A 24000-nucleotide genomic window follows, 5' to 3' on the forward strand; every position below is an offset into this window, starting at 1 on the left:
GCATTAGCAGCGTTAGCAGCGTTAGCAGCGTTAGCAGCGTTGGCAGCATTAGCAGCGTTAGCAGCGCGCCGGTGACAGTAGCATAAAGATCTGCTAGCAGCAACACATGACCATCAGGCTAAAGGCTGTGATCCGCGCTGCTGCGTCTACGGTCATACGTGTACGTCGCTCTGGATAGAAGCCTCAGCTAAATCAGAGCTGCCAACTTTTCAAAAAACCTTGGAGTGAGATTTTGTCGGGGGTGACCAAAATGTTGCCGCGCACGCAGCCACACACGTTAGTGGCTCAAATATCAAGAAATTGGAATGAATTTGGCGTTGTGCCCATGTTGTCCCCATGTTGTACCCATGTTGTCCCCATGTTGTCCCCATGTTGTACCCATGTTGTACCCATGTTGTCCCCATGTTGTCCCCATGTTGTCCCCATGTTGTCCCCATGTTGTCCCCATGTTGTACCCATGTTGTCCCCATGTTGTACCCATGTTGTACCCTGCATTCTGGTGGTTTGTGGGGCCTAAAGTCGTTGATAGGGGCGGCCTACTGGAGATGGACAACATTGGTTACATTCTGTGAAGCAAAGACATAGCTGATGGTCCACCCCCAGGACATTTTGGTTTAAGTAGATGTTATTTCATGCATTCTAGTGGATTTGCTAGTGGTATGCTAAAGATGTAGCCTGGTACCAGCCGAACTTAGCCCCGCCCACAACATTTGAGGTCTGGAAGTTCGGTCTGGCACTGCTCCGTTGGGGAGAAATGATCCAAAATCAAAAATTGTTCGGACCAATCAAATTGTCAGGGCGGTCTTTATACGATGATGGACAGATGACAGTAACATAATCAACCACGTTACCAAAGAGCGCTTGGGAACCACATGTCATTAACATACCTTAGTCCAGGGGCGGGCAATTCATTTTCCCAAGGGGCCACATGAGAAATTTGGACCGTTGTGGAGGGCCGACCAATAGTCTGAACTTAATTCAATTAACTCAATATGAATGTTATTAATAATATTACTTATTAAAAAACTATAAATTATATTGTTTTGAGCTGCTACTGGTAAGAATACATGTTACAATAAGGCTATGAAAATAAGTTAACAAAAATGTAAACCGTACCTTAAATATGTATGTTAAAGACCAGCAATTTATTAACTTCAAACAAAAGCAATAAGTGCTTTTGATGTTTTCCAGTTCAGTTGTTCTTACTCAGTGAGAACAGTCCAGTCTGTGTTGCTTGAACAAGAGCATGAAGTCTGGTTGAATGAGGTGGAGATGAAGGACAGCAGACAGGTATCAGAGAGAGGATCTGATCTGTTGAACTTCATCACTAGAATGTTTGTTCTCATGTCGGTAGATCCAAAGAGAACCAACATCTTCTGAGCATCTTTCCTCATGAGGAACGTTCTCCTCTTTGAGAGAAGAGTGAAGATCCAGAAGTGATCCTGTGCTCTGCCATAGTGGATCAGACCGCAGGTCAGATCCGCGGCGGCTTTGCGCGATTAATGTTCAATCTGGAGGCGGAGACTGCAGCGCGAGGCTCCTTGGGAGGCGCGCGCGTGCGCGCACACATAAATAAATCGCCTTCAAAGTAAAAGCAGTGCTGTTTGTATTGCATTCATGGCGTGCACCTTATTTATTTATTTTTCATTTTTGATTGACCTCACGCGGGCCAGACTGGGAGAGCCGCGGGCCGCAAGATGCCCGCGGCCGTAAGATACAGATGCGCTCCTTAGCGCCATCTCTCGTCGGGGAGTTTGAAAAGGAACGAAAGCGCCTCGGCCCAAAATCTGAATTTTTTTTTTGCCGTGAGAAATTGGTTGTGTGGCGTGAGTGCGTGTGAAAACATGCAAAAGCGTGTGTCACACGGCGAAACCGTGAGAGTTGGTAACTCTGGCTAAATGACATGAAATGTGAATCCAGGCTACAATCTGATCGTAGACAGGACCAGAGGATCCTCTCTCTCCTCTGCATCGGTCCCTCCTGCCAACGAGCTACACTTCCTGTACCATCTTTATTTATCCCTCATCAGCTTTGAGTTCAATAAATGTGTCTCAAACAGCACAGAGCAGAACGCAAAGCAAGAGGTGTGATCATGGAAGGTGGTTGTGTTGCTGAACTGAGTCTATAGGGTCAACTTCATCACCAGAACACATTCATGTGGTGAGGTGCAGCTACATCATGCTAACCCTGACCATGCTAAGAGACAGAAGCAAAGAGACAAAGAGACAGAAGCAAAGAGACAAAGAGACAGAAGCAAAGAGACAGAAAGACAAAGAGACAAAGAAACAGAAGCAAAGAGACAGAGACAGAAGCAAAGAGACAAAGAGACAGAAGCAAAGAGACAAAGAGACAGAGAGACAAAGAGACAAAGAGACAGAGAGACAAAGAGACAGAGAAACAAAGAGACAAAGAAACAGAAGCAAAGAGACAAAGAAACAGAAGCAAAGAGACAAAGAGACAGAGAGACAAAGAGACAGAAGCAAAGAGACAGAGAAACAAAGAGACAAAGAAACAGAAGCATAGAGACAAAGAGACAGAAGCAAAGAGACAAAGCAACAGAAGCAAAGAGACAAATAGACAGAGAGACAAAGAGACAAAGAGACAGAGAGACAGAGAGACAGAGAGACAAAGAGACAGAGAGACAAAGAGACAGAGAGACAAAGAGACAAAGAGACAAAGAGACAGAGAGACAAAGAGACAGAGAGACAAAGAGACAGAGAGACAGAGAGACAAAGAGACAGAGAGACAGAGAGACAAAGAGACAGAGAGACAAAGAGACAGAGAGACAAAGAGACAAAGAGACAGAGAGAAAAAGAGACAGAGAGACAAAGAGACAGAGAGACAAAGAGACAGAGAGACAGAGAGACAAAGAGACAGAGAGACAGAGAGACAGAGAGACAAAGAGACAAAGAGACAGAGAGACAGAGAGACAAAGAGACAGAGAGACAGAGAGACAAAGAGACAGAGAGACAGAGAGACAAAGAGACAAAGAGACAGAGAGACAGAGAGACAAAGAGACAGAGAGACAAAGAGACAGAGAGACAGAGAGACAAAGAGACAAAGAGACAGAAGCAAAGAGACAAATAGACAGAGAGACAAAGAGACAGAAGCAAAGAGACAAATAGACAGAGAGACAGAGAGACAAAGAGACAGAGAGACAGAGAGACAGAGAGACAAAGAGACAAAGAAACAGAAGCATAGAGACAAAGAGACAGAAGCAAAGAGACAAAGAGACAAAGAAACAGAAGCAAAGAGACAAATAGACAGAGAGACAAAGAGACAAAGAGACAGAGAGACAAAGAGACAGAGAGACAAAGAGACAGAGAGACAAAGAGACAGAGAGACAAAGAGACAAAGAGACAGAGAGACAAAGAGACAGAGAGACAGAGAGACAAAGAGACAGAGAGACAAAGAGACAAAGAGACAAAGAGACAGAGAGACAAAGAGACAAAGAGACAGAGAGACAAAGAGACAGAGAGACAAAGAGACAGAGAGACAAAGAGACAGAGAGACAAAGAGACAAAGAGACAGAGAGACAAAGAGACAGAGAGACAGAGAGACAAAGAGACAAAGAGACAAAGAGGCAGAGAGACAAAGAGACAGAGAGACAAAGAGACAGAGAGACAAAGAGACAGAGAGACAAAGAGACAAAGAGACAAAGAGGCAGAGAGACAAAGAGACAAAGAGACAGAGAGACAAAGAGACAGAGAGACAAAGAGACAAAGAGACAAAGAGACAGAGAGACAAAGAGACAGAGAGACAGAGAGACAAAGAGACAGAGAGACAAAGAGACAAAGAGACAAAGAGACAGAGAGACAAAGAGACAAAGAGACAGAGAGACAAAGAGACAGAGAGACAAAGAGACAAAGAGACAGAGAGACAAAGAGACAGAGAGACAGAGAGACAAAGAGACAAAGAGACAAAGAGGCAGAGAGACAAAGAGACAGAGAGACAAAGAGACAGAGAGACAAAGAGACAGAGAGACAGAGAGACAAAGAGACAGAGAGACAGAGAGACAAAGAGACAAAGAGACAGAGAGACAGAGAGACAGAGAGACAAAGAGACAAAGAGACAGAGAGACAAAGAGACAGAGAGACAAAGAGACAGAGAGACAAAGAGACAAAGAGACAGAGAGACAGAGAGACAAAGAGACAGAGAGACAGAGAGACAGAGAGACAAAGAGACAAAGAGACAGAAGCAAAGAGACAAATAGACAGAGAGACAAAGAGACAGAAGCAAAGAGACAAAGAGACAGAAGCAAAGAGACAAAGAGACAAAGAAACAGAAGCAAAGAGACAAATAGACAGAGAGACAAAGAGACAAAGAGACAGAGAGACAAAGAGACAGAGAGACAAAGAGACAAAGAGACAGAGAGACAAAGAGTCAAAGAGACAGAGAGACAAAGAGACAGAGAGACAAAGAGACAAAGAGACAAAGAGACAGAGAGACAAAGAGACATAGAGACAAAGAGACAAAGAGACAGAGAGACAAAGAGACAGAGAGACAAAGAGACAGAGAGACAAAGAGACAAAGAGACAGAGAGACAAAGAGACAGAGAGACAAAGAGACAGAGAGACAAAGAGACAAAGAGACAGAGAGACAAAGAGACAGAGAGACAGAGAGACAAAGAGACAAAGAGACAAAGAGGCAGAGAGACAAAGAGACAGAGAGACAAAGAGACAGAGAGACAAAGAGACAGAGAGACAGAGAGACAAAGAGACAGAGAGACAGAGAGACAAAGAGACAAAGAGACAGAGAGACAGAGAGACAGAGAGACAAAGAGACAAAGAGACAGAGAGACAAAGAGACAGAGAGACAAAGAGACAGAGAGACAAAGAGACAAAGAGACAGAGAGACAGAGAGACAAAGAGACAGAGAGACAGAGAGACAGAGAGACAAAGAGACAAAGAGACAGAAGCAAAGAGACAAATAGACAGAGAGACAAAGAGACAGAAGCAAAGAGACAAAGAGACAGAAGCAAAGAGACAAAGAGACAAAGAAACAGAAGCAAAGAGACAAATAGACAGAGAGACAAAGAGACAAAGAGACAGAGAGACAAAGAGACAGAGAGACAAAGAGACAAAGAGACAGAGAGACAAAGAGTCAAAGAGACAGAGAGACAAAGAGACAGAGAGACAAAGAGACAAAGAGACATAGAGACAAAGAGACAAAGAGACAGAGAGACAAAGAGACAGAGAGACAAAGAGACAGAGAGACAAAGAGACAAAGAGACAGAGAGACAAAGAGACAGAGAGACAAAGAGACAGAGGGACAAAGAAACAGAGAGACAAAGAGACAGAGAGACAAAGAGACAGAGAGACAGAGAGACAAAGAGACAGAGAGAAAAAGAGACAGAGAGACAAAGAGACAGAGAGACAAAGAGACAGAGAGACAGAGAGACAAAGAGACAAAGAGACAGAGAGACAAAGAGTCAAAGAGACAGAGAGACAAAGAGACAGAGAGACAAAGAGACAAAGAGACAGAGAGACAAAGAGACAGAGAGACAAAGAGACAGAGAGACAAAGAAACAGAGAGACAAAGAGACAGAGAGACAAAGAGACAGAGAGACAAAGAGACAAAGAGACAGAGAGACAAAGAGACAGAGAGACAAAGAGACAGAGAGACAAAGAAACAGAGAGACAAAGAGACAGAGAGACAAAGAGACAAAGAGACAAAGAGACAGAGAGACAAAGAGACATAGAGACAAAGAGACAAAGAGACAGAGAGACAAAGAGACAGAGAGACAAAGAGACAGAGAGACAAAGAGACAAAGAGACAGAGAGACAAAGAGACAGAGAGACAAAGAGACAGAGAGACAAAGAAACAGAGAGACAAAGAGACAGAGAGACAAAGAGACAGAGAGACAGAGAGACAAAGAGACAGAGAGAAAAAGAGACAGAGAGACAAAGAGACAGAGAGACAAAGAGACAGAGAGACAGAGAGACAAAGAGACAAAGAGACAGAGAGACAAAGAGTCAAAGAGACAGAGAGACAAAGAGACAGAGAGACAAAGAGACAGAGAGACAAAGAGACATAGAGACAAAGAGACAAAGAGACAGAGAGACAAAGAGACAGAGAGACAAAGAGACAGAGAGACAAAGAGACAAAGAGACAGAGAGACAAAGAGACAGAGAGACAAAGAGACAAAGAGACAGAGAGACAAAGAAACAGAGAGACAAAGAGACAGAGAGAAAAAGAGACAGAGAGACAAAGAGACAGAGAGACAAAGAGACAAAGAGACAGAGAGACAAAGAGACATAGAGACAAAGAGACAAAGAGACAGAGAGACAAAGAGACAGAGAGACAAAGAGACAGAGAGACAAAGAGACAAAGAGACAGAGAGACAAAGAGACAGAGAGACAAAGAGACAGAGAGACAAAGAAACAGAGAGACAAAGAGACAGAGAGACAAAGAGACAGAGAGACAGAGAGACAAAGAGACAGAGAGAAAAAGAGACAGAGAGACAAAGAGACAGAGAGACAAAGAGACAGAGAGACAGAGAGACAAAGAGACAAAGAGACAGAGAGACAAAGAGTCAAAGAGACAGAGAGACAAAGAGACAGAGAGACAAAGAGACAGAGAGACAAAGAGACATAGAGACAAAGAGACAAAGAGACAGAGAGACAAAGAGACAGAGAGACAAAGAGACAGAGAGACAAAGAGACAAAGAGACAGAGAGACAAAGAGACAGAGAGACAAAGAGACAAAGAGACAGAGAGACAAAGAAACAGAGAGACAAAGAGACAGAGAGAAAAAGAGACAGAGAGACAAAGAGACAGAGAGACAAAGAGACAGAGAGACAAAGAGACAGAGAGACAAAGAGACAGAGAGACAAAGAGACAAAGAGACAAAGAGACAGAGAGACAAAGAGACAGAGAGACAGAGAGACAAAGAGACAAAGAGGCAGAGAGACAAAGAGACAAAGAGGCAGAGAGACAAGGAGACAAAGAGGCAGAGAGACAAGGAGACAAAGAGGCAGAGAGACAAAGAGGCAGAGAGACAAACAGAGCGGACCCTGCAGGCTCTCTGAGATGAACACAATCCTCTGGGTCTCATTTTGTTGCATTTGGTTCAATCCTGTAATATTACTCCACTTCAGAAGGATAAACATCTATTTTTACTCTTCAGAGCTCGCTTCATTTCACAACTACCAGTTATTGACATGAATACGTATACGAGCAGAGAGTAGTTCCTTTACCATAAACATGCAGTTATGTGTACATTCATCCATTAGCTGTCTTCATTAAGCACATCTGAAGACAAGCCCAATGCTGTCCAGACCCACTCAATGAGTTGTAGCCTTCACTTAAAGGAGGTAGAGCTGGAATGTTCACATTCATTTGTCTCTGATGGACTCGTGTTCTGTGATCATGAAAGCAAACTCTCATCGTTGGTTTTTAACCAAGATGCTGCTCAAATGTTTCAGTCTGCATGGTGAAGTATCTACGTACACAACGGAGATTGAATAGTTATTTCATGAACAACTATTAGATAAGTATCCCCAAATAGGCCACATGTCTGATTTATTGGGTCCATCCTATGTAAATTAATATGCACTCTGTGATGCTCCTTTTGTTTTAGCCGATGACTCAGCTGTGAGACTCTTCTGGGTCACACCTGAATTGTTATTATAAAACATAATTTTGGGTTCTGTCCAATGGATTAAACTGTACATTGAGCTTCATTATTATTAAACATATGTTGTGATAATTATCAAGATTAATTGATATAAAAAAAACTAATCTTGATAAAATGTTGGGCTAAATTGTCCATCACTGATTCGGTGTCCAAAAAGATGTTATTTTTTATTTTTTTTATTATTATTTTTTAATTTTGTATTATTCTTTATTAAATAAATATTATTATATTAAATAAAAAGACAATACATAGACATATGTATGCATGTACGTGGGTTTCATTTGGGTTTCAGGCTAAAAAAGACAACAATATGAATATTAATAGAATGGGTTTGTAAAAACATAGTGAAGGATGACCAGATGGAGTGGTGTTCTGTTGTAAAAATATGTTAAAATGAAATTATATTAAATTAAGAAGAGACGCTGGGTGATGACTGTACGTCTTCATCGTGCAACAGGAAGTCTTCCTCACGCAACTTTGAGGAAAAAAGATCAAATAAAAGTGAACCAGAGAGAGGAAGCAGAGTCTCTCAGTGGAGGACAGGTCTGCTGCAGGAGGAGCCTGAAGGCCTCGCATGACCCACATATCACACACACACACACACACACACACACACACACACACACACCTCCATGCACACAGGAGGGCTCGTCGCCCGCTGACTCGCTCCAGAAGGGAACGCCCGCGTTGTGACCTCATTGTCGTGGTTCAGTTCAACAACCGCAGGAAACAACACCACAGAAGAAGAGAAAGGAGGACAGAGATGGTCTCAGACAGACGGAGAGCGGGTACTTACAATATGAAGTCTCATCTCAGAGGGGATGCGACGGCTCACACACACACACACACACACACACACACACACACACACACACACACACACACGCAGTAATCAGATGATGCCTCTCCGGCTCATGGCTGTGATGCTACAGACGTGACACTGACAGGTGGCTCTGGGTAGAGGGATGGATCCCTGTTGCAAAGGGAGATCAGGTCAGTGCCCACTAACAGTCACTACAATAGAGACCACAGCAGCAGAGAGGCGTCCAGAAGAGTCGCTTAACATAAGTGCACTTGTGACGCATCGCTAGGGACACAACGTCATGTGACATCATGCGTCAGTAGAAGTAACTCAACTTTTGGTAAAGCTCAGGATACGAACCCGGCCCCATCAGCAGAGGTCCTCATCCAGCACCTCCCTCTCCCCGACTCTCTCTTAACACTACATCCGCTGCGATGAGCGTCTAACGACGATGGGATCTGTTTCCATTGGAGTTTGTTGAATGTCCAGTACCTCACATACACATGCACAAAGGATGCCCTGTGCACAGAATCAACAAGTGGGCGTGGCTTGGCTCCGTAAAAACAGTTACCGTTTCCTTCATCCACCATGGAAATAACCACTAGTTCTGCTTTATACTTGTTGTGTAAACTCCACATACGTGGGAACATCAAACTCCATGGTGTCTGGGTTCATAATATTATATATATATATGTTTATATATATAATATTATCCGTAGTCCCACAACAGCGTCTGAATGAAGCCGCTAGCAGCGCTGCTTCAGGACCAGCAGCAGCTTGATTCAGCAACGGCAGCGCAAATTGACACCCGGTGGAACATTTGCTTTTCCGCAGCCATTGGCGTCTGTGCATTGACTTTGCATGTAATCTGCTCGCGCTGAGCAGCCGGCCCTCTCACCACTCTTTGAGGGCACTAGCGTAGACGCAGGAAGTCGCCAGTGGGACACACTGTGGCCCGGGGTGAAAACTCTGTGCAGCGAAGCCGCCCTGCAGGCTCCAGACTCTCTGGACCACAGGGACTCCTCTCTGCTGAGCAGCAGAATGCTCTCACAGGTGGTTTCTGTGGATATTCAGCCTCTTTGATGTTGTCATAACACACGCCCAGCTGGTCCTCCCCTTGTGTTACATGCAGCCTCTCTGTGCTGCACACACTCCATCTATCCACACAGATACGACCGCCACCATCTCATCAGCAGACACGCCTTTCACATGCTGTGAGGAGAACCTTAAACTGGATCAATAGACAAACAATAATGTGAATTCAAAGTACAAATACAAGCTTCACATGTTTCATTCATCTAGACTCACACACACACACACACACACACACACACACACACACACACACACACACACACACATTTATGAACCCATTCACACAATGGAGACACAACCTCCTGCATCTCAAAGCCAGCAAAACCAAAGAGCTGATCGCAGACTACAGGAAGTGACAGGGATAAGGACACACAGATATATATATATATATATATATATATATATAGATATATATATATATATATATATATATATATATATCGCTTTGTCAGAAGGATCCTAAAGTTTAATATTTCCACTGTCAGCGTCTACTTCAATGTTCAATGTTGTGCATATGATAATAAAGAATATGAAACTGAAAATGTAGTTGAACTTCAGCTCTCTCTCTCTCTCATCTCTTCTTCATCTCTCTCTCTCTCTCTCTCTGCTCGTCCTCCTCTCCTCATTCACTCATCCTCAGATCTTCTCTCCCCTCTGAGTCAGGCTAATTATCTGTGTGGGAAAGTGTGTGTATGTGTGTGTGTGCGTGCGTGCGTGTGTGTGTGTGTGTGTGTGTGTGTTCTCTCTTCCCTCAACTTCCCTTTTGCACAAAGTCTTTTTACATCTCAACCACCTGGGGACAGACAGAGAGGAAGAGAGAGATGAACCGTGTGACCATCATCATCATCATCATCATCATCATCATCATCATCATCATCATCATCATCACCCTAAGACAACGAACTGAAGTGTCACGTGACGGTCCATGCAGCAACAGGAAGAACCGTGACATCGTACAGAAGAACCTGGTCGAGGATTAACCACATCTAACTAACCACATCTAACTAACCATATCTATAACTAGCCACATCTAACTAACCATCTCTAACTAACCATCTCTAACTAACCACATCTAACTAACCATATCTATAACTAGCCACATCTAACTAACCATCTATAACTAACCACATCTAACTAACCATATTTATAACTAATCATATCTAACTAACCATCTCGAACTAACCACATCTAACTAACCACATATAACTAACCATATCTAACTAACCACATCTAACCATCTATAACTAACCACATCTAACTAACCACATCTAACTAACCATATCTAACTAACCACATCTAACTAACCATATCTAACTAACCATATCTAACTCACCACATCTAACTAACCACATCTAACTAACCATATCTAACTAACCATCTATAACTAGCCACATATAACTAACCACATATAACTAACCACATCTAACTAACCATATCTAACTAACCACATCTAACTAACCATATCTATAACTAACCACATATAACTAACCACATATAACTAACCATATCTAACTAACCATCTATAACTAACCACATATAACTAACCACATCTAACTAACCACATCTAACTAACCATATCTAACTAACCACATCTAACTAACCATATCTAACTAACCATATCTAACTAACCACATCTAACTAACCATATCTAACTAACCATCTATAACTAACCACACATAACTAACCACATATAACTAACCACATCTAACTAACCATATCTAACTAACCACATCTAACTAACCATATCTATAACTAACCACATATAACTAACCACATATAACTAACCATATCTAACTAACCATCTATAACTAACCACATATAACTAACCACATATAACTAACCATATCTAACTAACCTAACTAACTAACCATCTCTAACTAACCACATCTCTAACTAACCACATCTAACTAACCATCTATAACTAACCACATCTAACTAACCATATTTATAACTAATCATATCTAACTAACCATCTCTAACTAACCACATCTAACTAACCATATCTAACTAACCACATCTAACTAACCATCTATAACTAACCACATCTAACTAACCATCTATAATGAACCACATCTAACTAACCATATCTATAACTAACCATATCTAACGAACCACATCTAACTAGCCATATCTATAACTAACCATATCTAACTAACCATACCTAACTAACCACATCTAACTAACCATCTCTAACTACCCATATCTATAACTAACCATATCTAACTAACCATACCTAACTAACCACATCTAACTAACCATCTCTAACTACCCATATATATAACTAACCATCTCTAACTAACCACATCTAACTAGCCATATCTAACTAACCACATCTAACTAACCATCTATAACTAACCATATCTAACTAACCATCTATAACGAACCACATCTAACTAACCATATCTATAACTAACCATATCTAACGAACCACATCTAACTAGCCATATCTATAACTAACCACATCAAACTAACCATACCTAACTAACCACATCTAACTAACCATCTCTAACTAACCATCTATAACGAACCACATCTAACTAACCATATCTATAACTAACCATATCTAACGAACCACATCTAACTAGCCATATCTATAACTAACCATATCTAACTAACCATACCTAACTAACCACATCTATCTAACCATCTCTAACTACCCATATCTATAACTAACCACATATAACTAACCACATCTAGCTAACCATATCTAACTAACCATCTATAACTAACCACATATAACTAACCACATCTAACTAACCATATCTATAACTAACCACATATAACTAACCACATATAACTAACCATATCTAACTAACCACATCTAACTAACCATATCTATAACTAACCACATATAACTAACCACATCTAACTAACCATATCTAACTAACCATCTATAACTAACCACATATAACTAACCATATCTAACTCACCATATCTAACTAGCCACATATAACTAACCACATCTAACTAACCATATCTATAACTAACCACATCTAACTAACCACATCTAACTAACCACATCTAACTAACCATCTATAACTAACCACATCTAACGAACCATATCGGACGTCACCGTGGTAACACATTAAATGGGGTTGGGCTAGTTCACGTCCGTGTGAAAGCACTAAATGTACTGAAGATGTGACGTTTCGATCATAAACCGTTGTCAGGCATCAAACTCACAATATGGAAACAAGGAAGTATTCATACTAGAGCAGCAGGATCCCAAAAGAAAGAGGAGCCAATTCACAAACACCTAAAAGCATCAATGGTTGCTTCAGAAACATCTCCTAAAAGAGAGCAACAATGCAGAGCAACCGGTTGGTGTTAGGCGTCAGCTCAAAGACAGGTCAACACTCACACCTCTTTGGTCCAGACCTTCTCTACTGCCACATGTACGTGTGGTGCTTTGAGTGAAATGTTGAACAACTAGTAACTATACAACTCAACCAACTGAGTCCCGCCCAGCGAATGGCCCCATAGTGACACAATCAGGTCAAATCCAAATAAAGTTCTAGTTTGAGAACCACTGCGCTAATCGGACCTGGTGAATATGGTAAACAGTAAACCTGCTCACCATCAGCATAGGCATTGGTTGACATTGAGAGCATGTTAGCATGCTGATGTTAGCATGTAGCTCAAAGCAGGTTTCCTCTGTCTGCACACGTTGAGCTAACGGAGGCGTGGCGGTACTCACGCGTGTTGCTGGGCTGTGAGTCCATAGGAATCATCATCTTGCCCCGCGTGCCCCTCCTGCCCGTCAGGGAGCGGTCCAGAGTGGAGATGCTGCTGGACGCCTCGTCGCCGTCGGCTCCTGGAACGCCAAAAACATCCCAGCATGTTCTCTCTTCTTCAGGCCGCTGACAGAGACTTTTAACTCAGCTCAGCTAACTACTTTCCACTGGGAGGAATTATTTAGATATCTAATAATTAATAGAGGCTTCATTGCACAGATAATGTAATCAGACTCATAATGGATATAAATGAATCAGCACCATAGAAATGAAGAAAAATAGACTTGTTTTAGCGCGCATATTATGAATGCAATTTCTAATTTTAGATTTTGATGTTGCCAGGCAACATCGAGATGAACCCTGACATGATACATGCATCTGAAGGGAGACACCCAAACTTAAAGCAAAGTGAATAAATAATGTGAAATACACTTGATAAAGATGATCAAATAAAACAAGGTATTTTTTCCGACTTTTGCCCGACACCCCAATCCGATTAAAATTTTCGGCGATTCCGATCGGTGTGAACATTTTGAAAAATGTAGCTTTAGCCCAAGCCCCTCTTTTCCCTGCACAATACAATAAGAATAATAAGAAGAAGAATAATAAGAAGCGACAAAATAACAATAGGTCCTCCGCTCTGACTCCCTCGGGGCTCGGGCCCTAACTGGTACATGTAAACAAATGGATACGTGGATGAGTAAGTGACTGGATCCTTCTTGTACCTGAGTGGCTGCTCTTGCTGCCCATCTGGCTCTCTGATTGGCTGTGTGCGATCTGGGGGAGGTCCTGGCAGGACTGCAGCGGCGAGTCGTGTCCGGACGGCGCCGCGCTGGGAGCCTTCTCCATGTTCTTCATCTCCATCTCCTCGTGGTGGATCCAGAGGTCCGGCGGCCGCAGGTCCTTCTGGCTGCCCTTCCGCTTGCTGGCGCTGTGGCTCGCTCTCTTCCTGCACAGGGGGCGAGACAGGGGAGGCAGTCAGTGGGGCAGATTTTGACCAATGGATTTTCATGACTTTAAACCAAATTTCCATTACAAACATTTTGTGGAATCCATTGGAACGCTGCTTAATGCAGGGTTCAGACACATTGTGACCAATGGATCCATGACTTTAAACCAAATGTCATGACAAACATTTAGTGAAGTCTGGGTGTAAACAGTAAAAAGTGAGTAAATGTAGTATTTAAACTAACAATGAGAATACAAAGCATACAGTAAACCTTAAATGACTCAAATGAATGAGACAATAGTTTGATTAAAAGAATAAACATTTATATAGATGCCTGTATGTATGCCTGCTTATATTTTGAGTCTTTCTTTTAAAAGCATATTCATTATTTCAAACTCAGCGTAAATGAACGACATGAACACATGAATAAAGGACTTTTCCAGGCCTCTAAATAACCTGCCACTAGAGTCATGTCGCTAGGCAACCCTCCACATCCCAGCAGAACATGAACATGAACCTTTTGAATTGCTCATTGTGCCACAATTTACACGGAGGAGATGCAGCGACGTGAAGAGGAAGGAAAAAAGGAGGAAGAGGAGGAAGAGGAGGAAGAGGAGGAAGAGGAGGATGAGGAGGAAGAGGAGGAAGAGGAGGAAGAGGAGGATGAGGAGGAAGAGGAGGAAGAGGAGGAAGAGGATTGCACCGTCGCTTTGCAATTTCATGGACTGGATTATAAAATAGCCTTAAACTGGATTATAAAGACTGAGACCGGTCAAACATGGCAAAACAATGCCAACTGAAATGCTACAAACTGGATTATGGAATGAAACCAAATGGATATTCCAGAAACGAGAAAATGAAATAACACCGTTTGAACTTGATTGTGGAATCCTTCAAATATAAAATTAAACTAAAATGTGACAAACATGAAATAATGAGATCTGAAACCTCAGGAACCAGCAGATGGAAAAGTTCTCGAGCAACGCAGAGCAATGCTGCTGGAAATACAGTAGAATCATTAAATAACTTTAAAACAGACTAATGAAGAATATCACCTGAAATGTACTGCAGTATTAAACAGATGTTTACTGAATTACTGGGTTACTAAATGATACTCAGGGTCTAATCTATAATAATAATAATAATAATAATAATAGGCTTTAATCAGATAATACTTACTAATTTTCATGGGCAATAACCATACTATGATAATAATGTAGTTACTTCCTCTTTATAGTTTTCTACTAGTGACTCTAAGTCTGACTCTAACGAGGTGCTGCAGCATTAAACCACACCTGCTGTCATTATTATATACTTATGCATGTATAATAAAGGATTAATTATTACCATAGGTGTTCAACCAGGACTGCAATGTGAAAGTATATTCAGCGTGGATTAGTGCAACAACAAGGATCAAAACACGGCAAACCGGATTAGAAGATGAATTTAAAAACTGCCTCCAAACAGCGCTGCAGCCGGATGAGGATTAACAGACGAGGATGGATGGGTTCAGAGGAAGAGGAGGAGGGATGAAGGCCACTTCAGGTCAGGGCCTTCCCGCCTGTTGGGAACGCACACATTCTTTTAGAGCCGTGGCACGGCTCTAAAAGAATGTGTGCGTTCCCAACAGGCTTGATGATCTGTTGGGCTGGTTTGGGTTAAAGACGTTTTGAAAGAGTCCCCGGCCCCCCGGCCCACCGGCCCCCTGGCGCCCCGGCCCCCTGGCGCCCCGGCCCCCCCGGCACCCCCCGGCCCCCCGTGCCCCCGGCCCCCCGGCGCCCCGGCCCTCCGGCCCCCCGGCCCCCCGTCCCCCCGGCAGCAGCGCAGCGCCTTACTTCCTCTGCTGGGCGGAGGAGCGCCGCGTGCAGATGAGCGCCACGATGACGACCACGACCACGGTGACGGCGCCCACCGACACCACGATGATGACCAGCAGGTTGCTGTTCTTCTGGGGCGTGGCGCTGCCGTGCGGCGGACGCATCTGACCAATGGGAGACTCTGGAACGCACATCAAAGAGAAGGGGGAGCGGATTAAACAGGAAAAGTACGCATAGATTAACTGTGAGGTGAGGGTTTTACTTTGATATCATTATGATTCTAATTATTCAAATGACATTAATTGATGGATTGAATTAATGGATTTGTTTGCATTGCAAATTAAAAACGTAAAAAAACTCATTTTGCAATCTCAGTGCAATCACTGTCAACGCTGACGGTCCATTGAAGCGCTGAGCCTCGACGTGACAGTGATCACTTCAGTGAGCTGAGCACCAACACGGGAGCTTCACGTTTAAAACATGTCAGATGTTGTCTTGTTTGATGTCCTTTGGTTTCTACATAAATCAAAAATCTCACAATAGTTGATTTGATGTATTTCACATAAAAACAAGAACAAAAAGCGAAGCTTGGAGTACACAAATATATATTTCTTAATCTAGCTACACTTTTTATTGAATTTATCTTTTTCATCACAGACACAGAAATGTAAAATTCCAATTGTATTTCATTATTTCATTAAATATTGGCGTCCACTGGCGTCCTGGAGGATGTTGAGTTTATACTCCGTCGTGGAGAGGATACTGTATTTTAAAAGCTCATACATTTTATTATGAGATTGGGAGTAAAGACTGAAATTCATTCATTCATTAGCCTGTTATCTGCATTATGAAATGCTGAACTGAATCATAAATACAGGGTCTTTGCAATAATGCATGTAATCTCCATGATCCTCTTAATCCACCTTGTTGAAGGCTTTTGATTAAAATACATTCCACAACAGTTCTTATTCAAACAGAGGGATAAAAACATGTGAGGACCTGAACACTCGAAATAAAACCCTGAGTGGTCGACTGAAAACACAAAGATGCTGCTGTAACAATCAATACGCCGTGTGTGTGTGTGTGTGTGTGTGTGTGTGTGTGTGTGTGTGTGTGTGTGTGTGTGTGTGTGTGTGTGTGTGTGACAGGTGTAAAGGGAGAAAGGGGAATTGATGACAAGCTCTGTCATTCATTAACTCGACCTTGGAGCAGAGAGAGAGAGAGAATAGGAAACACGGGAGAAGAATACGGGAGAGGGGAAGCTAGAGAGAGGCAGGAGTGTGTGTGTGTGTGTGTGTGTGTGTGTGTGTGTGTGTGTGTGTGTGTGTGTGTGTGTGTGTGTGTTGTGTGACAGAGAGGGGTAAGAGAGAGAGAAAGGCCAGGAGAGGAGAGATGGAGGAACTCTCTCTCTCTCTCCTCCCCCCCTCCCTCTCTCTCTCTCCTCCCCCCCTCCCTCTCTCTCTCTCCCTCCCTCTCTCCCTCCCTCCCTCTCTCTCTCTCTCTCCCTCCCTCTCTCCCTCCCTCTCTCTCTCTCTCCTCCCTCCCTCTCTCTCTCTCTCTCTCCCTCCCTCTCTCCCTCCCTCTCTCTCTCTCCTCCCCCCTCCCTCCCTCTCTCCCTCCCTTCCTCTCTCTCTCTCTCCCTCCCTCTCTCCCTCCCTCTCTCTCTCTCTCTCCCTCCCTCTCTCTCTCTCTCTCTCTCCAGTCTCCCTCAATGAAGACCACAATCCATCACGGCTTACAGCTGCAGCACAGAGGCCATAATATCACTTTCTTTTCTTTCCTTTTTTCCAAAAGTATCCTTCTCCTTTCTTCTTCTTTCCTTTCAGGTGATTTGTAAACAGCTCTGAACCTTTGCTGACTCCAACCACTCTGCTCACGCCCTGAAGACAGGATATGACATCACACAGGATATGACATCATACTGTTACCTGTGCACGTGTTTCACTGCCCTTGTGGAATCATAGAGTTCTGTTCCACTGCATTGTATTATGTATGTTTGTGTGTGTTCTTGTGTGTGTTCTTGTGTGTGTTCTTGTGTGTTCTTGTGTGTGTTCTTGTGTGTTCTTGTGTGTGTTCTTGTGTGTTCTTGTGTGTGTTCTTGTGTGTGTTCTTGTGTGTTCTTGTGTGTTATTGTGTGTTATTGTGTGTGTTCTTGTGTGTTCTTGTGTGTGTTCTTGTGTGTTCTTGTGTGTGTTCTTGTGTGTTCTTGTGTGTGTTCTTGTGTGTGTTCTTGTGTGTTCTTGTGTGTTATTGTGTGTTCTTATGTGTGTTCTTGTGTGTTCTTGTGTGTGTTCTTGTGTGTTCTTGTGTGTGTTCTTGTGTGTTCTTGTGTGTGTTCTTGTGTGTTCTTGTGTGTGTTCTTGTGTGTGTTCTTGTGTGTGTTCTTGTGTGTGTTCTTGTGTGTGTTCTTGTGTGTTCTTGTGTGTGTTCTTGTGTGTTCTTGTGTGTGTTCTTGTGTGTTCTTGTGTGTTCTTGTGTGTGTTCTTGTGTGTGTTCTTGTGTGTGTTCTTGTGTGTTCTTGTGTGTTATTGTGTGTTCTTGTGTGTTCTTGTGTGTTCTTGTGTGTGTTCTTGTGTGTTCTTGTGTGTGTTCTTGTGTGTTCTTGTGTGTGTTCTTGTGTGTTCTTGTGTGTTCTTGTGTGTGTTCTTGTGTGTTCTTGTGTGTGTTCTTGTGTGTGTTCTTGTGTGTGTTCTTGTGTGTTCTTGTGTGTGTTCTTGTGTGTTCTTGTGTGTGTTCTTGTGTGTGTTCTTGTGTGTTCTTGTGTGTTCTTGTGTGTGTTCTTGTGTGAGTTCTTGTGTGTGTTCTTGTGTGTTCTTGTGTGTGTTCTTGTGTGTTCTTGTGTGTTCTTGTGTGTTCTTGTGTGTGTTCTTGTGTGTGTTCTTGTGTGTGTTCTTGTGTGTTCTTGTGTGTTCTTGTGTGTGTTCTTGTGTGTGTTCTTGTGTGTGTTCTTGTGTGTTCTTGTGTGTGTTCTTGTGTGTTCTTGTGTGTTCTTGTGTGTGTTCTTGTGTGTGTTCTTGTGTGTGTTCTTGTGTGTGTTCTTGTGTGTTCTTGTGTGTTCTTGTGTGTGTTCTTGTGTGTTCTTGTGTGTTCTTGTGTGTGTTCTTGTGTGTTCTTGTGTGTGTTCTTGTGTGTGTTCTTGTGTGTTCTTGTGTGTTCTTGTGTGTTCTTGTGTGTGTTCTTGTGTGTGTTCTTGTGTGTTCTTGTGTGTGTTCTTGTGTGTTCTTGTGTGTTCTTGTGTGTGTTATTGTGTGTTCTTGTGTGTGTTCTTGTGTGTGTTCTTGTGTGTGTTCTTGTGTGTTCTTGTGTGTTCTTGTGTGTGTTCTTGTGTGTGTTCTTGTGTGTGTTCTTGTGTGTTCTTGTGTGTTCTTGGGTGTGTTCTTGTGTGTGTTCTTGTGTGTTCTTGTGTGTTCTTGTGTGTGTTCTTGTGTGTGTTCTTGTGTGTGTTCTTGTGTGTGTTCTTGTGTGTTCTTGTGTGTGTTCTTGTGTGTGTTCTTGTGTGTTCTTGTGTGTTATTGTGTGTTCTTATGTGTGTTCTTGTGTGTTCTTGTGTGTGTTCTTGTGTGTTCTTGTGTGTGTTCTTGTGTGTGTTCTTGTGTGTTCTTGTGTGTTCTTGTGTGTGTTCTTGTGTGTGTTCTTGTGTGTGTTCTTGTGTGTTCTTGTGTGTGTTCTTGTGTGTTCTTGTGTGTGTTCTTGTGTGTTCTTGTGTGTGTTCTTGTGTGTGTTCTTGTGTGTTCTTGTGTGTGTTCTTGTGTGTGTTCTTGTGTGTTCTTGTGTGTTCTTGTGTGTGTTCTTGTGTGTGTTCTTGTGTGTTCTTGTGTGTGTTCTTGTGTGTGTTCTTGTGTGTTCTTGTGTGTGTTCTTGTGTGTGTTCTTGTGTGTTCTTGTGTGTTCTTGTGTGTGTTCTTGTGTGTTCTTGTGTGTTCTTGTGTGTGTTCTTGTGTGTGTTCTTGTGTGTGTTCTTGTGTGTTCTTGTGTGTGTTCTTGTGTGTTCTTGTGTGTGTTCTTGTGTGTTCTTGTGTGTTCTTGTGTGTGTTCTTGTGTGTGTTCTTGTGTGTTATTGTGTGTTCTTATGTGTGTTCTTGTGTGTTCTTGTGTGTTCTTGTGTGTGTTCTTGTGTGTTCTTGTGTGTGTTCTTGTGTGTTCTTGTGTGTGTTCTTGTGTGTTCTTGTGTGTGTTCTTGTGTGTGTTCTTGTGTGTTCTTGTGTGTGTTCTTGTGTGTGTTCTTGTGTGTGTTCTTGTGTGTGTTCTTGTGTGTGTTCTTGTGTGTGTTCTTGTGTGTTCTTGTGTGTTCTTGTGTGTGTTCTTGTGTGAGTTCTTGTGTGTGTTCTTGTGTGTTCTTGTGTGTGTTCTTGTGTGTTCTTGTGTGTTCTTGTGTGTGTTCTTGTGTGTTCTTGTGTGTTCTTGTGTGTGTTCTTGTGTGTGTTCTTGTGTGTGTTCTTGTGTGTTCTTGTGTGTTCTTGTGTGTGTTCTTGTGTGTGTTCTTGTGTGTGTTCTTGTGTGTTCTTGTGTGTGTTCTTGTGTGTTCTTGTGTGTTCTTGTGTGTGTTCTTGTGTGTTCTTGTGTGTGTTCTTGTGTGTGTTCTTGTGTGTTCTTGTGTGTTCTTGTGTGTGTTCTTGTGTGTTCTTGTGTGTTCTTGTGTGTGTTCTTGTGTGTGTTCTTGTGTGTTCTTGTGTGTGTTCTTGTGTGTGTTCTTGTGTGTTCTTGTGTGTTCTTGTGTGTTCTTGTGTGTGTTCTTGTGTGTTCTTGTGTGTTCTTGTGTGTGTTCTTGTGTGTTCTTGTGTGTGTTCTTGTGTGTTCTTGTGTGTTCTTGTGTGTTCTTGTGTGTGTTCTTGTGTGAGTTCTTGTGTGTGTTCTTGTGTGTTCTTGTGTGTGTTCTTGTGTGTGTTCTTGTGTGTGTTCTTGTGTGTTCTTGTGTGTTCTTGTGTGTGTTCTTGTGTGTGTTCTTGTGTGTGTTCTTGTGTGTGTTCTTGTGTGTTCTTGTGTGTTCTTGTGTGTTCTTGTGTGTGTTCTTGTGTGTGTTCTTGTGTGTTCTTGTGTGTTCTTGTGTGTGTTCTTGTGTGTGTTCTTGTGTGTGTTCTTGTGTGTGTTCTTGTGTGTTCTTGTGTGTGTTCTTGTGTGTGTTCTTGTGTGTGTTCTTGTGTGTGTAGACGGTTCAACGTGGCGGCCTGCTGGAAAGAGACCGGTGTGGAATATTCCAGACGGTCGTTTTTCAAGCGAGCGTGAGATCGGCGATAAAAGCGAGGTCGTCGTTAAAGATGAAACACGGAGGTGATGAACGAGGCTTTGACCTCGCTGACCCGCCATGAAGCCCCAGGAGGTCAAAGGTCAGAGAGGACGGATTTATGATCGACTCTGGAAGCAGCAGCACTGACAAAATGTTGCAGAGACCCTCCACACACACACACACACACACACACACACACACACACACACACACACACACACACGCACACACACACACACACACACACGCCTTCAGCGAGACACTGAATCAATGCCAGATTCAGACCCTGACCTCTGACCTCTGGGCGAGGTCACTGGGTAACTGGACAGTTGTTCTTAAACAGAAGTGAGGAGACAGTTATGGTTCATGATTTGTATTGTTTGCTTTCGCAGTAGCTTCAGTCTTATTTGCAGCAGCAGTCTTAGCATTTGCATTGTGTTTCCTTTAGCATTAGTGTCAGTACTCTTAGCATTAATATTAGCATTAACATTGTGTTTCCTTCAGCATTAGTGTCAGTACTCTTAGCATTAATATTAGCATTAACATTGTGTTTCCTTTAGCATTAGTGTCGGTACTCTTAGCATTAATATTAGCATTAGCATTGTGTTTCCTTTAGCATTAGTGTCAGTACTCTTAGCATTAATATTAGCATTAACATTGTGTTTCCTTTAGCATTAGTGTCGGTACTCTTAGCATTAATATTAGCATTAACATTGTGTTTCCTTCAGCATTAGTGTCAGTAATTTTAGCATTAATATTAGCATTAGCATTGTGTTTCCTTTAGCATCAGTGTCAGTACTTTTAGCATTAATACTAGCATTAGTACAAGTATAATCATTAGCTTTAGAAATAGCATTGGCGTGTGTATACGATTGATTCTACATGAATATTACCGTCAGCATTAACTTCAAAGGGTTTTTGGCTCGGCGGCTGCATTCAGCTCTGTGGTAGAACTCACTTCATTTGATGCCTTTACACTCTAAACTCTTGTTTCCTGCAGAGCTTAATCCATAATCCAAAATCCAATGGAACAAATCCCATTGTGCTCTTGTCTGGATCATAGGAAATATTAAGATAAAAGTGGAATTATAGCTCATATTAATAATAACATTAAAACTGGCTCTTTTTGGGGGGTTAGTTGTTATGATGTGGTGTGTTTTGTGTTCCTGTTTTATTTTGTAGTCCTTGTCTTGTGTGTCCTCTGTTTCCTGCACTTCCTGCCCCTGGTGATTGTCCCTGATTGTTCCCTGGTGTGTCCATCACCTCCCCTCCCCAGTGTATTTAACCCCTGCTTGTCTCCTGCCCCAGTGTGGGATCGGACTGAGTGTTTGAGTGTGAGTGGACCGTGTTTGTCCTGTCGGATTTCTGGGTCTTCGTGAGTCTTGTTCCTGTCCGTTTTTTGATTCCTGTTTTTGTTTCTTCCACCTTTTTTCCTCTCGGCCTGTTGGAGGCTCATCCTTAGTTTTTTTGTAAATAAATATAATTTTTTAACTGTTGCTTTTTCGTACCCCACCCCGTAACATTAGTGTCAGTCTTGAGGGAAGCTCACGCTCCGCCCTGTCATCGTCCTCAAGAATGATCATCATAATGTTATTGTTGTTCTCGACATTATATTAAAAAGCACGAGCGGGTGATGGATGCGCCACAACACTCTGCTGCTCCTCCATGAAGATTATAGTCTTGAGTTTGTGAAAACACTGATTGATGGCGAGATAGTGGATCTAATTAATTTTGTTCCTGCCGGCGGCGACACGACGAGGAAACAGGAAGCGACCTAACGGACTGTAAATCAGCAGCGCGGTGAGTCGCTACAGGAAGCTAGACGTGACGGAGGAGAGAGCATCACTCCGCTGCTTTAATGCAGGAGGTAGAGTCCAAGAATGAACCCACATGTAATGCCATGTGTGTGTGTGTGTGTTACCGTTGATGCTGCTCCTGTCAATGGGGTTGGTGTCGGACGGCCAGTAGGCGTGGTCTCCTCCTCTTCCTGCTCACAGGAGGAATAAACAGGAACGTCAGGAATAAAACAAAAAAGACCAAAATAAATAGAAAACAGCTGAAATGAAGATGGAAAAGTCATTTTGCGGCGAGATTGGTTCCTTGTTAGGAAATAAATTACTTTGTTAAGATGGTACACACACACACACACACACACACACTCTCTCTCTTATCGTGAGCTCTCAGGTCTTATCAGCTCTCGGGATAAGAACCTTAATGGGTATTTGGATTGGTTCCCACAGAAAGACTTACAGTCCTTTAGTAATATTTCAGCAGAACTCTTTTTGGCTTCTGGATCTCCGGGTAAATAATGAAGCTACAAAGTACCGGCTCTTTACTCTTTGGCGAGGGTTCATTTGTGAACAAATACATTTTATGATATTTGTGTAAAAAGAAAAACTCTGGCAGGTTTAGTCTTTGGCTTATTGGAAGTCAAAATGATGTCAAGTTGCAAAGCTTCAAGTAAAACAAACTCCACATTTTGTTGAGAGCGGACCCTAAAACTAATAACTGGTATCTTTACGTCACTGTAGAAAGATGTGCTTTACATCCTGCCTGGTGAATAGTCTCTGCGTGGCACACCTGGCTGCAGGCCTCCTGTAGTGTTGTATAAGTGATGCTGAAGCTACCAAGAGAGGAAAGACCTTGCAAGTACTGACGCTGTGTAATATAGAGCTCATATGTGTTGATATGCAAACACACCACCATGAAGAATCACCTCCACCAACCAGTCACCTTGTCGTT

General features: G+C 42.6%; 1 protein-coding gene across 1 annotated transcript in view; it reads right to left on the minus strand.

Annotated features, from left to right (window-relative positions):
* dcc (DCC netrin 1 receptor) overlaps positions 1-24000 on the minus strand; it is a gene marked incomplete at both ends in the record, with an annotated part of 262383 nt that overhangs the window by 42995 nt on the left and 195388 nt on the right. Inside the window, 4 exons of the mRNA XM_079234864.1 lie at positions 13233-13349; positions 13995-14218; positions 16054-16216; positions 23180-23245. Coding sequence (XP_079090990.1) covers positions 13233-13349; positions 13995-14218; positions 16054-16216; positions 23180-23245 — 570 coding nt within the window. The remainder of the gene's footprint in view (positions 1-13232; positions 13350-13994; positions 14219-16053; positions 16217-23179; positions 23246-24000) is intronic.

The sequence above is a fragment of the Taurulus bubalis genome, assembly GCF_910589615.1.
Source record: "Taurulus bubalis genome assembly, chromosome: 19".
Taxonomy (NCBI): Eukaryota; Metazoa; Chordata; class Actinopteri; order Perciformes; family Cottidae; genus Taurulus; species Taurulus bubalis.